This window comes from Cherax quadricarinatus, chromosome 56 (genome assembly GCF_038502225.1).
Source record: "Cherax quadricarinatus isolate ZL_2023a chromosome 56, ASM3850222v1, whole genome shotgun sequence".
NCBI lineage: Eukaryota > Metazoa > Arthropoda > Malacostraca > Decapoda > Parastacidae > Cherax > Cherax quadricarinatus.
Window position 1 is genome coordinate 5,362,319 of NC_091347.1, and position 17,646 is coordinate 5,379,964.

General features: G+C 39.6%; 1 protein-coding gene across 6 annotated transcripts in view; it reads left to right on the forward strand.

Moving 5' to 3' along the window:
• Positions 1 to 17,646, forward strand: part of Tsr1 (Tsr1 ribosome assembly factor) — a 221,479-nt gene that overhangs the window by 169,056 nt on the left and 34,777 nt on the right. For all 6 annotated transcript variants that reach the window (XM_070097035.1, XM_070097039.1, XM_070097037.1 and 3 more), the window contains 2 exons: positions 11,380 to 11,490; positions 12,195 to 12,281. In XM_070097035.1, coding sequence (XP_069953136.1) covers positions 11,380 to 11,490; positions 12,195 to 12,281 — 198 coding nt within the window. The remainder of the gene's footprint in view (positions 1 to 11,379; positions 11,491 to 12,194; positions 12,282 to 17,646) is intronic.

Here is a 17,646-nt window from a genome sequence, read left to right on the forward strand (position 1 = left end):
CGATGCTACAGCAGCAGCAGACGATGCTACAGCAGCAGCAGACGATGCTACAGCAGCAGCAGACGATGCTACAGCAGCAGCAGACGATGCTACAGCAGCAGCAGACGATGCTACAGCAGCAGCAGCAGCTGACGGTGGTACAACAGCAGCAGCAGCTGACAGTGCAGCAGCAGCTGTACCACCAATAGTAGCGATGGTTGATTGGGGTTTATTATACAACCTGGCCAGCTCGGAGACACGCACTCCACTTTCATACTTATCAATGATCTTTTTCTTCATCTCTATAGTAATTCTCACCCTTATTGCTGTACGGTTGGCACTAGAAGCTTTCTTGGGGCCCATGGTCACTTATTTTCCAGAAAAAATCACCAAAAACACTGTAATAATATGAAATGTTCCGATTGTATGCTTGGATGTTACCGCGGAGGCTGGCTGGTAAACAATGCCACCGGCGAAACATGTGAGCGTGGCTCAGGCCGCACATTGGACGCGTCTCGGATGAAGGGCGGTGAGCGGGTTTTTGGGCGGTATGCGAGGCAAAATTTTTGCAAAAAAAGCGAGCGGTATGCGGATTGTACGGTATGCGATGCGTGCGGTATGCGGGGGTCCACTGTATTAGTCAGAGGGCTGAAGAGGGGTTGTTGAGGTGGTTTGGTCATTTAGAGAGAATGGATCAAAGTAGAATGACTCGGAGAGCATATAAATCTGTTGGGGGAAAGGCGGGGTAGGGGTCATCCCTGAAAAGGTTGGAGGGAGGGGGTATAGGAGGTTTTGTGGGCGAGGGGCTTGGACTTCCAGCAAGCTTGTGTGAGCGTATCAGATAGGAGTGAATGGAGATGAATGGTTTTGGGGACCTGACAAGCTGTTGGAGTGTGAGCAGGGTAATATTTTGTGAAGGGATTCAGGGAAACTGGTTATTTTTATGTAGCTGGAATTGAGTACTGGAAATGGGAAGTACAATGCCTGCACTTTACAGGAATGGTTTGGGATATTGGCAGTTTAGAGGGATATGTTATATATCTTTATATATGCTTCTAAACTGTTGTATCTTGGTGCCTCTGCAAAGACAGTGATTATGTATGAGTGAGGTGAAAGTGTTGAATGATAATGAAAGTATTTCTTTTTGGGGATTTTCTTTCTTTTTGGGTCACCTTGCCTTGTGGGAGAAGGCCGACTTGTTGAAAAAAAAAAAAGTGAGGATCAGGTTAAAGTGTGTAGGAGAGAGGGAGATTACTTCCCAGTAAAAGTAAGTCTTAGACAGTGATGTGTAATGTCACCATGGTTGTTTAACATATTTATCGATGGGGTTCTAAAAGAAGTAAATGCTAGGGTGTTGGGGAGGGGTGGGATTAAATTATGGGAAATCAAATACAAAATAGGAATTGACACAGTTAGGTTTTGCTGATGATACTGTGCTTTTGGGGGATTCCAAAGAAAAGTTGCAAAGGTTAGTGGACAAGTTTGGGAGGGTGTGTAAAGGTAGAAAGTTGAAAGTAAATATAGATAAGAGTAAGGTAATGAGGGTGTCAAACAGTTCAGATAAAGAAAAATTGGATATCACATTGGAGGAAGGGAGTATGGAAGGAGTGAATGTTTTCAGATATTTGGGAGTTTACTTGTCAGTGGATGGGTTTATGTAGGATGAGGTAAACCATAGAATTGATGAAGGCTAAAAGGTGAGTGGTGCGTTGAGTTATCAGTGGAGACAAAGAACATTATCCTTGGAGGCAAAGAAGGGAATGCATGAGAGTATATTGGTACCAACACTCTTATATGGGTGTGAAGCATGGATTGTAAATGCTTCAGCAAGGAAGCGGCTGGAGGCAGTGGAGATGTTGTGTCTAAGGATAATGTGTGGTGTAAATATTTTGCAGAGAATTCAGTGTGGAAATTAGGATGTGTGGAATTACTAAAAGTATCAATCAGAGGGCTGTTGAAGCGGTTTAGTCATTTAGAGAGAATGGAACAAAATAGAATGACTTGTAGAGCGTATAAATCTGTTGGGGAAAGAAGGCGATTCAGGGAATTAACCTGCCTTGAGTCCTGGAAATGGGAAGTACAATGCCTCCACTTTAAAGGAGGGGTTTAGGATATTTGCAGTTTGGAGGGATGTTTAAACTGTCATATCTGAGCACCTCTGCAAAGACAGTGATTATGTATGAGTGATGGTGAAAGTGTTGAATGATGATGAAAGTTTTTTCTTTCTGGGCTTTTCTGTTTTTTTTTGGGTCACCCTGCCTCGGTGGGAAACGGCCGACGTGTTAAAAAAAAAATAGACACGTGCAACACTTGGGTATCTTTATTGAGGAAACATTTTGCCAAATAGTGGCTTCATGAGTCCTATACAAAGAAGGGTGAAGATCAGGAGTTGCAGGTAATCACTCCCTCAGCCTGAAGTCAGTGTATTCAGTCCATCAGTCTTTTCAAGATTGCTGGACTGATTACATCAACTCCAGGCTGATGGACTGATTGCCTCCAACTCCTTCTGATCATCACCATTCTTTGTATAGAACTGATGAGGCCACTGTGTTGTGAAACATTTCCTCAATAAAGATAACAAAGTGTTGCACATATCTAACTTATCAACTTGTCAGTTCTCTAAATCATTTATCTACAATTTGTAATGGTATTATCTCTCTAAGAAATTTTTTTTTTTATGCTCTCACATTTCTCCTGAAAAAAATGTTATGTTGGTTATTGTGTTTATGTTGCATTTGCATTGAATTTTAGTTTTTAATACTCAGTTTTGCTTATAGTTGCCCTAGTGAAACCAATTTCATGTAGAGTAAACCCCCTTATAACACCTATCACATACTGTAGTTTTCTATAAACTTAATAGGAAAAGGGCAATCATAAATCAAAAAAAAAGAAGAAATTGTGTGTGAAATCTGGATAGTGTCCCCTGTAAATTTTTTCAATTTACTTATCAGGCCATGAACTGTACCCTGTAGCCTCCCACCTTATTTTGCTAAACAAGAGGAAATTATGTCCATTAAACAGCTTTTTTTTTTTTATCTTAAGTAATGTTTTCCAAAATTTCTGTAACCTAGGAGTACCCAATTTTTTTTAGAATACAGTGGACCCTCGACCAACGATATTAATCCGTTCCTGAGAGCTCATCGTTAAACGAAATTATCGTTAGTTGAGTTAATTTTCCCCATAAGAAATAATGGAAATCAAATTAATCCGTGCAAGACACCCAAAAGTATTGAAAAAAAAAATTTACCACATGAAATATTAATTTTAATACACACAAACTGAAGAAGACATGTACAATTACATGACACTTACCTTTATTGAAGATCTGGTGATGATTGATGGGATGGGAGGAGGGGAGACTGTGGATGGTGTTAGTGTTTAGAAGGGGAATCCCCTTCCATTAGGTCTTGAGTTGTCAAGTCCTTTTCCGGGGTTACTTCCCTTCTTTTAATGCCACTAGGACCAGCTTGAGAGTCACTGGACCTCTGTCGCACAACATATCTGTCCATAGAGGCCTGTACCTCCCGTTCCTTTATGACATTCCTAAAGTGTTTCACAACATTGTCAGTGTCACAATTAAACACTTGTTCAGGTTTCAATTCTTCACTGTCTATGTACTCCTTGAATTCCTGCACATATTTTTCAGCTGCTTTTTGGTCCAAACTGGCAGCCTCACCATGCCTTATCACACTATGTATGCCACTACGATTCTTAAATCTCTCAAACCAACCTTTGCTGGCCTTAAATTCACTCCCATCACCACTAGTTGCTGGCATTTTTCTAATTAAATCCTCATGCAACTTCCTAGCCTTTTCACATATGATCGCTTGAGAGATGCTATCTGTTTTTCATTTATCCACACCTATAACAGTCGCTCAACATCTTCTATCACTTGTGATCTCAGTTTCGAAAACATAGTTGCACCTTTGGCAAGAACAGCTTCCTTGATTGCTGTTTTGTTGAAAATAAGAAAAAGTTTTGGAGTGAGATTAACAAGTTAAGGAAGCCTAGAGAACAAATGGATTTGTCAGTTAAAAATAGGAGAGGAGAGTTATTAACCCTTTGACTGTTTTCGACGTATAAATATGTCTTACGAGCCAATGTTTCTGACGTATTTATACGCACAAATTCTAGCGGCTTCAAATCAAGCGCCAAAGGCCTGGTAGGCCTACATGGGAGAGAATGGGTCTCAGTGGTCGGTGTGCACCCTGTGAAAAAAATCTGGGACCCAGCGGTGCATTGTGGGAACGCCATGTTGTCAGTCCATTTTCACCATGCCTCTCGGTAAGAAGTTCCTCACTCCTCGGCGGATTGGAGGTCTTTTGTTCCCAAGTGATAGCTCTAACAGCGATGAAAATGTCAGTGACAGTGAATTCCAGGGTTTTGAAGTGAGTGTTACCGAAAAAAGTGCCCAGGATAACGTAATTAGTGACGAAAACCCAGATGACCCACAACCTTTCACCTCTGGTGCTGTGCCGGCTTGTTCAAGTTCACGTTCGCCTGTACCAGGACGAAAGAGGAAACTATTTGGTCGTGTACAACACCCAGATGATAGCAGTGATAGTGATTTCAAGGTCATTGAAAGCAGTTCTAGTGACAGTGAGAGTGAATATTCCCCAGTGAAGCGGCAGTATGTACGACGTAGCATGCGGTCTGGTAGTGTTTCATATGTTGTTCCAAGGGGAAGGAGAAACTCTGGGAGCACATCCCATGGCCCTACACCACGACCTGATAGTGAAGATGACGATATTGTAACGATGGGTATGAATGGTGACAGTGAGGGAGGAGGCAGTGGTGGTGATAGTGAGGGTGGCACGGCCCATGTGGCACCATCACCGGGCCACGCTACTACCCACGCGGCTGACTCAGCACAACAACCAGCCTCACTCTACCCCACACTCCCACAACCTGCACCACCACAACCTGCACAACCACAACCTGCACAACCACAACCACGGTACAATATCCAAACCCCACCAGCAGACCGCATCTGGGATTGGCAGGACGGTGACGAGTTTGTTCCCAGTCCCCATGACTTTGATGAAACACAAAGTGGAATAAAGCCATCTTGTCCACTTGGGAACAATGCCAGTGAACTGGACTGCTTTGAGTTATTCTTCGATGAACCCCTGATGGACATCATTGTCAGGGAAACAAACACATACTCTGATTACACCATGGCAAATACAATTCTCTCACCAAAATCACTGCTACACAAGTGGAAGGAGACAACTGTGGCAGAGATGTACCTGTTTTTTGCCACAATAATGCTTATGCCACATGTGTATAAGCACACTGTCACCACATACTGGACAACAGATCACCTGATTTCAACTCCAGGTTTTAGTGACATTATAGGTGTCAATCGTTTCCTGATACTGTTACGTATGTTACACTTTTCAGACAAAACCAGGCCTGACAGAAGCGACAGGTTATATAAGATAATAAATGTGTTTATGTACCTGAAACAAAAGTGCTGCATGTATTTTTATCCCTTCAGGAAGCTTGTTATTGATGAGTCCTTGATTTTATTCAAAGGAAGACTCTCATTCAAGCAATATATACCAAGCAAGAGGAAACGCTTTGGTATAAAGCTATTTGTACTGTGTGATTGCAAAAGTGGTCTAGTTTTGGATATTATTGTGTACACTGGCAGTAATACTTTGAGAGATACCATGAAGTTATTGGGTATCTCTGGTGATGTGGTTCGAACAATGATGGAACCATATCTTGGTAAGGGGCATATGTTATTTACTGATAACTGGTACACAAGCCCCTTACTCAGTGATTTCTTGCGAGTGAACTTGACAGACGTGTGTGGCACAGTGCGTGGTAATCACAAACATATGCCAAGGTTCGACGCTGGCACTCGCAGAGGTGAGGTGCAAGCCTTTGCTGCCAATGACATCATGGCATTTCGGTGGCATGACAAACGTGATGTCACATTGTTGACATCAGTTCACCCAAAGGAAATGGTACCCAGTGGCAGGGACAACAGAGAGAACAATGAACCCATTCTAAAGCCTGCAGCTGTCATGGACTACAACCTCAATATGCGCTTAGTGGACAAATGTGACATGCAGATTGGGTTTGCAGACTGTGTACGCAAGAGTTATAAGTGGTATATCAAACTTTTTTTCCATCTTGTTGATATCTCTATGCTAAATGCTTATAACATATACAAGTTGAAGACCAACAAAACACCAAAATATGGTGAATTTTGCCTGTCAGTAATCAGACAAATAATTGCAAAGTACCAAGGAGCAACTCCTGCAATAGACCAGCGCCCACAGACGTCATCTCGTATGAGGCCTGGTGATCATTACCCCATACAACTGCCTCCTACTACTGCCAAGAAAAATGCTCAGAAGAGGTGTTATGTATGTATGCATACCACAAAACGCCCACAAACACGCAGAGACACTCGTTTTATGTGTGAGGAGTGTGAAGTGCCCCTCTGCATATACCCATGTTTCAAAGAGTTCCACAAGCTGCAGCAGTTCTAGGAACGTGTTTAGTGACTGTACATATGTATATATATTATGGAACAATAGTAATAAACATTGTTTTGTATTGTTTGTTTGTGTAAACAAAGTGTATACACAAACTAATAGTGATAAAGTTTGTTCTGTTATTGTGTTGTAAATAATGAGTGTATATTTGAACAATGCACCTTACATTGGTCTCACAGGCCACATAAGTTACCTGGAACAGAAAAATATTGAAAAATGCAAGAAACCTTTGAATTAGAGTAAATAAAAGAATACCGGGTGGGCGGCACTCGCCGCTGTTGCCGTACGCACGTCAATTTCTGCAAACTTTGCGGCTCTATATCTCGGTTACTAAGTACTGATGGCAAAAATTTATTTTTAGGCTTAAAACACTAGTAAAAATATTCCTAACATTTTCATAAGAAAAAATAATATTTTTTTTTTTTCGAATATTTGGCGACATAGAATGACAGTTTCAGAGAGGGGCCTGAAACAGTCAAAGGGTTAAATGGAGAGTTAGAGGTATTGGGAAGATGGAGGGAATATTTTGAGGAATTGTTAAATTTTGATGAAGATAGGGAAGCTGTGATTTCGTGTATAGGGCAAGGAGGAATAACATCTTGTAGGAGTGAGGAAGAGCCAGTTGCGAGTGTGGGAGAAGTTCGTGAGGCAGTAGGTAAAATGAAAGGGGGGTAAGGCAGCTGGGATTGATGGGATAAAGATAGAAATGTTAAAAGCAGGTGGGGATGTAGTTTTGGAGTGGTTGGTGCAATTATTTAATAAATGTATGGAAGAGGGTAAGGTACCTAGGAATTGGCAGAGAGCATGCATAGTTCCTTTGAATAAAGGCAAAGGGGACAAAAGAGAGTGCAAAAATTATAGGGGGATAAGTCTGTTGAGTATACCTGGTAAAGTGTATGGTAGAGTTAATATTGAAAGAATTAAGAGTAAGACGGAGAATAGGATAGCAGATGAACAAGGAGGCTTTAGGAAAGGTAGGGGGTGTGTGGACCAGGTGTTTACAGTGAAACATATAAGTGAACAGTATTTATATAAGGCTAAAGAGGTCTTTGTGGCATTTATGGATTTTGAAAAGGCGTATGACAGGGTGGATAGGGGGGGGCAATGTGGCAGATGTTGCAGGTGTATGGTGTAGGAGGTAGGTTACTGAAAGCAGTGAAGAGTTTTTACGAGGATAGTGAGGCTCAAGTTAGAGTATGTAAGAAAGAGGGAAATTATTTCCCAGTAAAAGTAGGCCTTAGACAAGGATGTGTGATGTCACCGTGGTTGTTTAATATATTTATAGATGGGGTTGTTAGAGAAGTAAATGCGAGGGTCTTGACAAGAGGCGTGGAGTTAAAAGATAAAGAATCACACATAAAGTGGGAGTTGTCACAGTTGCTCTTTGCTGATGACACTGTGCTCTTGGGAGATTCTGAAGAGAAGTTGCAGAGATTGGTGGATGAATTTGGTAGGGTGTGCAAAAGAAGAAGATTAAAAGTGAATACAGGAAAGAGTAAGGTTATGAGGATAACAAAAAGATTAGGTGATGAAAGATTGGATATCAGATTGGAGGGAGAGAGTATGGAGGAGGTGAATGTATTCAGATATTTGGGAGTGGACGCGTCAGCGGATGGGTCTATGAAGGATGAGGTGAATCATAGAATTGATGAGGGGAAAAGGGTGAGTGGTGCACTTAGGAGTCTGTGGAGACAAAGAACTTTGTCCTTGGAGGCAAAGAGGGGAATGTATGAGAGTATAGTTTTACCAACGCTCTTATATGGGTGTGAAGCATGGGTGATGAATGTTGCAGCGAGGAGAAGGCTGGAGGCAGTGGAGATGTCATGTCTGAGGGCAATGTGTGGTGTGAATATAGTGCAGAGAATTCATAGTTAGGAAGTTAGGAGGAGGTGCGGGATTATCAAAACTGTTGTCCAGAGGGCTGACTAAGGGTTGTTGAGGTGGTTCGGACATGTAGAGAGAATGGAGCGAAACAGAATGACTTCAAGAGTGTATCAGTCTGTAGTGGAAGGAAGGCGGGGTAGGGGTCAGCCTAGGAAAGGTTGGAGGGAGGGGGTAAAGGAGGTTTTGTGTGCGAGGGGGCTTGGACTTCCAGCAGGCGTGCGTGAGCGTGTTTGATAGGAGTGAATGGAGACGAATGGTTTTTAATACTTGACGTGCTGTTGGAGTGTGAGCAAAGTAACATTTATGAAGGGGTTCAGGGAAACCGGCAGGCCGGACTTGAGTCCTGGAGATGGGAAGTACAGTGCCTGCACTCTGAAGGAGGGGTGTTAATGTTGCAGTTTAAAAACTGTAGTGTAAAGCATCCTTCTGGCAAGACAGTGATGGAGTGAATGATGGTGAAAGGTTTTCTTTTTCGGGCCACCCTGCCTTGGTGGGAATCGGCCAGTGTGATAATAAAAAAAAAAATAAAAATTATATAAATTAAAATAAAAGCAAGACAAAAGGGTATATCGGCTACACTTCTGCAAGCAGCAGGACTCGATGTTACCATCAGGTGAGCATCCAGTGCCAGCTTCGCAGGCTTGTATCTCGGTAAGTACTGGCCCTAAAATTTTTTTTTCCTATAGCATGTAGAAAAATGCACTCTTCATTTATTTTTTTTTTTTTTTTTCTAAATATTTGTAGTGCTACATGAGTGAACATAGATCTACGTTTGGGCAGTGTAAGGGTTGAATTTTAATTTATTTTAATTTTGCACTAAATTGCCAAATTACTGCACTCTGAAGGAGGGGTGGTAGGGATATTTGCAGTATGAGGGGGCATCTGAATTCCAGTATCAGTGCCTCTGGAAAGAGTGATAAAGTGAACGATAATGAAAGTGTTTCTTCTTTTTTGTGTCACCCTATCTCAGTGGAATATGGTTGCTGTGTCAAAAATAATAATAATAATAATGTGTATGTGTTAATGCTTTAAGTGTAAACCTATGAACTTGGATAAGAAAATGTGAGTGCGTGCACCTGACTGTTGCCTGGGATGATAGTACGTATTAATAATCTTTATTTCTACAAGTACGTGATATGGCTATTACAGACCTAGCTAACATCATTGTATATAGAAAGCCCCCAGTTATGCAGAGCATTTTGGTCAACTTGTGTTAATATTGTTCCCTAGAATGCGACCCACAACATATCACATCTCCAGTTTTTTATCACAGCTAAAAACAAAATCCTTCCATGATGATAAATTTTAACTTCAAAATATCATAACTTCAGGGACCACTGTATATTGACAGTTTGGAAGGACATTTAACCCTTTCAGGGTTGGTGCCGTACTAGTACAGCTTGCACGCCAGGGTTGGTGCCGTACTAGTACAGCACCAACCCTGAAAGGGTTGAATGTCTTTCCAAACTGTCAATATACAGTGGTCCCTGAAGTTATGATATTGTGAAGTTACAATTTATCATCATGGAGTACAGCTTGCACGCAATGGTTGGTGCCGTACTAGGACACAAATTCTAGTGCCTTCAAATCTAGCGAGAGAAAGCTGGTAGGCCTTCATATGAAAGAATGGGTCTATGTGGTCAGTGTGCACAGTATAAAAACAATCCTGCAGCACAGTGCTGCATGAGAAAAAAAACTCTGACCGTGTTTTTGGTTTAAAACAGCGACTTTGCAGTGTATTTTTGTATGCTATTTATGGTTGTATTCTAGTTTTCCTGGTCTCATTCTATAGAATGGAAGACATATTACAGAAATTGAGATGATTTTTATTGGTTTCACAATGAAAAGTACCTTGAAATTGAGCTCAAAGTAGCAGAAATGTTCAATTTTTGCCAAAGTTCAGAAGTAAATAAATCAAGCCATGAGTCCAATACACGTCAACTGGTGAGTCTAATATTCTTTCACAAGTGCGCTGATATTATTAACACCATTTCTACACTAATGCAGTAGTCTGCATAACAGTAAATCTTCTATTTTTTGTGAGAATAAAAATTCAAAGTGGAAAGCAAAAGAAATGTAACAGAGGCCTGGGGACGTGACTAATGAACAGAGGAAATGTTATTTTAGTGCCAGGAAAGTCTGTCTTGTTTATTCTGGACCCTATTTGGAAATTGGCATCTTTTGAAATTTGTGTGAGATTGGCAAAATTGCCAGTTTCTGACCACTTTATTGGATAGTTGAAATCGGTAAATGAGTGGTTTTTTGTACTCATTCGATAGAAAAAATGGGGTTCTAGTGAAATAGTTATGATTTTTGTCGATTGATACATTGAAATTGGCCGAAAATAGGGCTCAAAGTGGGCGAAATCGCTGGTGCGTAAACATAGTCGACACCACTAACTTCACGAGAGCATACCTCTGTAAGTTTTCCATCAAATTTTATACTTTTAGTGTCATTATGATCGGAAAAAGATTTTCTATCATTTCATAAGATTTTTTTTTCTTGAAAAATTTCCGACCCTGAAAGGGTTAAAAAATGTAGTCAAAATTTATTGACTTCTTTTATTTTTTTAGCAATAGATGGGAAATATTAAATAAAAGTTCCTTAGTGGTTAATTTTACTGAAGTAAAAAAAATCTTTCACCCAAGCTTGTGTGAGCATGTTAGGAGGTGAATGGAGATAAGTTGTTTTAATGGGCATTGTGTTGGAGTGAGAGCAAGGCAGCTATTATGGTATTCAGAGAAACAGTTAGCCATATTTTAGTCTTGAAGGTGGGAAGGGCAGCGCCTGCACTGAAGGAAGGTCTGGGGATATTGCTGTTGGAGGGGTAATCTGATTGTGATGTCAACACACTTCTGGAAAGACAGCAATTAAGTGAATGTTGGTGAATGTGTTTTCTTCTTTGAGTCACCCTGCCTTGGTGGGAGATGACTGTTGAGTTAAAAAACCATTTTGATATACCCTAATGGAATTAGTTTACATTACTATTTTCCTTCCTTTGTAGCTGTTCCGGTATTTCCAGCCTGGGTCTACAGTTGTGGCAACAATGTTTGCACCTATCACCTTTCCCCCAGCCTCAGTCATGGTGTTCAGAGAGAGACCAGATGGTGCACAGGTACATTACTTTGTTTTCTTTATAATCCAAAGCCTGATTGAATTTACAGTATAGGAAATTAAATTACATGTATGTAGGCACATAATAATGTACTGTACAGTGGAACCCTGAATATCGGCCTTAATTCGTCACAGAAGGCTGTTCGAGTGCCATTACCAAAGGAATTTGTTCCCGTAAGGAATAATGTAAATTTGATTAGTCCGTTTCAGACCCCCAAAAATACACTTAAAAGAGCACTTACAAAAATACACTTACATAATTGCTCGATTTGGGAGCTGTTCGAAATTCGGGGTACCACTGTATTAGACAATATAAGCATAAATTTATGAAGGAGACCTAGGTTTATAGAGCAAGATTCCTGGGCAGTATTTAAATTTTTCTTAATGATCAAACAATGCTCCTGACCAGAGAGAATGAGTAGAGAAGTAGTGATGTAGTAACCAATTTGTTATAAGAACATGTGAACCCAATGAGTGTATGTAATATACCCGTATATATTTGTGAAAAACAGGAGTGTGCCATATGGCCTACAAGGATAACAGATGTACAACAATATAAGTACTAGCAGTTTTGTTTAAACACACACACCTGGTAAAGTTCATTTATCTACATGTGGATTATTATTTTTTTTTTTAATTTTCTTAAAATTATCAATATTGAATGTACTGAATCATTAGTAGTGATGCTTTGACTGCCTGTTACAGGACTTGGTGGCAACTGGTTCCTTGTTAAGTGTTGACCCCAAGAGAATTGTGACTAAGAGGGTAGTGCTTAGTGGTCACCCATTCAAAGTAAGTACTTTAATCCTGAAACCATTTTGTATATTCTGTTGTCCTAAAATTGTATATAGTATTTTTTTTTTCTTCTCAACAAGTCGGCCGTCTCCCACCGAGGCAGGGTGACCCAAAAAAGAAAGAAAATCCCCAAAAAGAAAATACACCTACCATCTGACTTATGACCGAGTTCGGTTCCGAGAAACCGGTCGTTAGTCGAAATGGACGTAAGTCGAACTTTGCTACTGAATATCAACATAACATTTTTGTAATGACTTTATTTTATTGTTTTATTTTAGTATTTCATGTTTTACTTTACTTTTTATGCTGTTAGTACTGTATTTTATACTGTAAGGTTTAGGATAAACACTGTGTACAACACAAACACTTGTTTATTTAATAACCCAGAAATTTGGCATAAAAAACACGGTCGTAAGTCGAGTCGTCATGTGTCGAGCAGGTCGTAAGTCAGATGGTAGGTGTACTTTCATCATCATTCAACACTTTCACCTCACTCAAACATAATCACTGGTTTTGCAGAGGTGCTCAGAATACAACAGTTTAGAAGCATATATGTATAAAGATAAACAACACATCCCTCCAAACTGCCAATATCCCAAACCCCTCCTTTAACCCTTTCAGGGTCGACAGGCCCTCTCAGAGACTTGTTCTCAGAAAAAAAAAAACATACCACGGGCGGGATTTGAACCCGCGGTCAGAGAGTCTCAAAACTCCAGACCGTGGCTAACACGACGGTCTGGAGTTTTGAGACTCTCTGACCGCAGGTTCAAATCCCGCCCGTAGTATGGTTTGTTTGCAATTGTGTCATTACGATTTCGTGAGTCTTGTTCTCAGGGTTGCCCAAATTTCAAAAAAAAAAAAATAAAAAAAAAAAAATCTTATGAAAAGATAGAGAATCTTTTCCCGATCATAATGACAAGAAAAAGTATGAAATTTAATGGAAAACTTACGGAATTATGCTCTTGCGAAGTTAGCGGTCTCGACGATGTTTACGTATCGGCGATTTTGCCCACTTTGAGCCCTATTTTCGGCCAATTCCACTGTACTATTCGACAAAAATCATAACTGTTTCACTAGAACTCCATTTTTTCTATCGAATGACTGCAAGAAACCACCCATTTACTGATTTCAACTATCCAATACAGTGGTCAAAATTTAGCAATTTTGCCAATTTCACACAAATTTCAAAAGATGCCAATTTCCAAATAGGGCCCAGAATAAACAAGAAAGACATTCCTGGCACTAAAATGACATTTCCTCTGTTCATTAGTCACGTCCCAATGCCCCTCTTACATTCTTTTGCTTTTCACTTTGAATTTTTATTCTCACAAAAAATAGAAGATTTACTGTTATGCAGATTACTGCATTAGTGTAAAAAATAGTATAAATAATATTGGCGCACTTGTGAAAGAATATTAGACTCACCAGTTGACGAGTATTGGACGCTTAGCATGATTTGTTTACTTTTGAACTTTGGTAGAAATCGAACATTTCTGCTACTTTGAGCTCAATTTCAAGGTACTTTTCATTGTAAAATCAATCAAAATCATCTCAATTTCTGTAATATGTCTTCTATTCTATAGAATGAGACCAAGAAAGCTAGAATAAAACAATAAATACTATACGAAAATACAGTACAAAGTTGCTATTTTAATATAAAAACACCGTCAAAGGTTTTTTTTTCTCATTACGCACTGTGTGCTGCAGGATTTTTTTTATACTGCGCACACTGACCACATAGACCCATTCTTTCATATGTAGGTCTACCAGCTTTCTCTCAATAGATTTGAGGGCGCTAGAATTTAGGCGTACTAGTACGTCAAAAACCCTGGTGCGTAAGCTGTACTAGTACGGCCGAAACCCTGAAAGGGTTAACGTGCAGGCATTGTACTTCCCATTTCCAGGACTCAAGTCCGGCTATATAAAAATAATCGGTTTACCTGAATCCCTTCACTAAATATTACCCTGCTCACACTCCAGCAGCTCATCAGGTCCCAAATACCATTCGTCTCCATTCACTCCTATCTAACACACTCATGCATGCTTGCTGGAAGTCCAAGCCCCTCGCCCACAAAACCTCCTTGACCTCCTCTCTCCAACCTTTTCAAGGACAACCCCTACCCCGCCTTCCTTCCCTTACAGATTTATATGCTTTTCATGTCATTCTACTTTGATCCATTCTCTCTAAATGACCAAACCACCTCAACAACCCCTCTTCAGCCCTCTGACTAATACTTTTATTAACTCCACACCTTTTCCTAATTTCCACACTCCAGATTTTCTGCATAATATTTACACCACACATTGCCCTTAGACAGGACATCTCCACTGCCTCCAACCGCCTCCTCGCTGCAGCATTTACAACCCAAGCTTCACATCCATATAATAGTGTTGGTACTACTATACTTTCATACATTCCCTTCTTTGCCTCCATAGATAATGTTTTTTTGTCTCCACATATACCTCATCGCACCACTTGCCTTTTTTCCTTCATCAATTCTATGATTAACCTCATCCTTCATAAATCCATCCGCTGACATGTCAACTCCCACATATCTGAAAACATTCACTTCTTCCATACTACTCGTCCCCAATTTGATATTCAATTTTTCTTTATCTAAATCATTTGACAGCAACCACCCAGGGAGGTACTATTGTCCTGCCAGGTGACTGTGAAACAGAAACCTGTAACTGTTTTACATGATGGTAGGATTGCTGGTGTCTCTTTTCTGTCTCATAAACATGCTGGATAACAGGTACGTCTTGCTACTTCTACTTACAGTTAGGTCACACTACACATACACGTACAGGTTTATTTATACACACTCATCTGAGTTTTCTTTGATTTTATCCATGGGGAAGTGGAATAAGAATCTTTCCTCTGTAAGCCATGTGTGTGTGTTGTAAAATTCAACTAAAATGCCGGGAACAATGGGCTAGTAACCCCTTTTCCTGTAATAATTACTAAAAAGAATAAGAAGAAAATAGTATAATTTTATATTGAAATATGTGTGTAAGCTAAAATATAGTTTCATGTCGGCATGGCACACCCAGGCCTCGCTTTACAGCACTTCACTTTACTGCATTTCACTAATACAGCAGTTTTCGATTATGCCCATTCTTCATTGATTCAGACTTCCTACAGAAAATTTATTTGCCACTCACTATAGACTAAGGACAAAAATATTTTAAGGTAAGTAATGTGTGTACTGTATATGCATTTTTTAGGCCTGGCTGTATTGCTCACTAATATATAATAGTGTAAACATGTTATCAGGCTTTAATATAATATGTATTTGAAAGTTAAAAAAAAAAATGCTATAATTCACTTAACAGTGGTAGTAGTCCAGAACCTAGCCTGCTGTATAAGTGGGGCCCTCCTGTATATAAAACAGACTACAGCAGATATGCTCAGAGAAAGCCTGAGATATATTAGTTAACTGTTTTCTTATTGTGCCTTTGAATCTTGCAAATTATTTTTTTTGCTCTATTTATTTCTCTTCATAGAAATAGCAAAGTGCCAAGCTGCCTCAATTAGAAAGGAAATTGTGCAAGCATCAGCAGTCTCAAGAAACACTGTAAAGATAAGTAAACTGAGTGTAAGTGAAGATATGCAAGATATACATGACATCTTATTTGTTCATGAGACAGAAAAGCCCAGCAGTCACTTCTATAGTGAAAAAAAAAGTACAGGAGGGTCCTTCTTAAACAGCAGGTTAGGTTCTGGGCTACTGTTGTAACACAAAAATCTCTGTAAAGTGAGAGACAGCCTTTTTTCACTTTAAAATGCATCTAAAAGCCTGATAACATGTTACACTATCATATATTAAGTGAGCAGTCGAGCTACACCTAAAAAATGTACAGTGGACCCCCGGTTCACGTTATTAATCCGTTCCTGAGAGCTCATCGTAAAACAAAATTATCGGAAAGCGAATCAATTTTCCCCATAAGAAATAATGGAAATCAAATTAATCCGTGCAAGACACCCAAAAGTATGAAAAAAAAAAAAAACTTTTACCACATGAAATATTAAGTTTAATGCAATAGAATAATTACAATAACAATAATAACAATAGAATAATTGACACTTACCTTTAATGAAGCTCTGGTGATGATTGATGGGATGAGAGGAGGGGAGAGTGTCGAAGTTTTTAATGTTTAGAAGGGGAATCCCCCTCCATTAGGACTTGAGGTAGCAAGTCCTTTTCTGGGGTTACTTCCCTTCTTCTTTTAATGCCACTAGGACCAGCTTGAGAGTCACTGGACTTCTGTCGCACAACATATCTGTCCATAGAGGCCTGTACCTTTCGTTCCTTTATGACTTTCCTAAAGTGGTTCACAACATTGTCAGTGTACAGGTTGCCAACATGGCTTGCAGTAGCTGTGTCAGGGTGATTTTCATCATACTATGTATGCCACTATGATTCTTAAATCTTTCAAACCAACCTTTGCTGGCCTTAACCCTTTCAGGGTCCGTCCCATAGATCTATGGCTTTACGTTCAGGGTCCAAACCGTAGATCTACGTCATGAGCTCAGCTCACTCTGATAAACTGTGAGTGGCACACTTGGGCCTAGATATGAGAGAATACATCTATGTGGTATGTGTGCACCACATAAAACAAATCCTGCAGCACACTGTGTATAATGAGAGAAAAAAAACTGAAACCATGATTTTCGATTAAAACAGCAACTTTGCAGTGTTTTTTCGTATGCTTTTTATAGTTGTATTTGCAATTTCTTGGTCTCATTTGATAGAATGGAAGACATATTACAGAAATAGAGATGATTTTGATTGGTTTTAGCACTGAAAATGGCTTGAAACTGAGCTCAAAGTAGCGGAAATGTTAAATTTTTGCCATGTTCAAGAGTAAACAAACGACCTCACACGTCTAATATACATTCACAAATGTGGTGATGATATTTATACAAATATTACAATATTGCATAACAGTAAATCTTCTATTTTTTGGTGTGAATAAAAATTCATTATGTGAATAAAAAATCAAAATGGGATTTATTTGTAAAGTCTCAAAACGTAACTAATGAACCGAGGAAATGTTAGTTTAGTGCCAGGAATGCCTACATTGTTTATTCTGGACGCTATTTTGAAATTGGAATATTTTGAACTTTGTGTTAAATTGGCCAAATTACCAATTTCCGATCACTTTATTTTGTAGTTGAAACAGTTGACTTGACGATTTCTTGTGCTCAATCGATAGAATAGAAGTAATACTAGTGAAATAGCTAAGAATTTGGTCGACTGGAATGATGTAATTGGCCTAAAATGGGAGTCAAAGTCAGCAAAATCGCCGATTCGTAAATATCGCTGACACATCAGAATTCGCGAGAGCAGAATTTCGT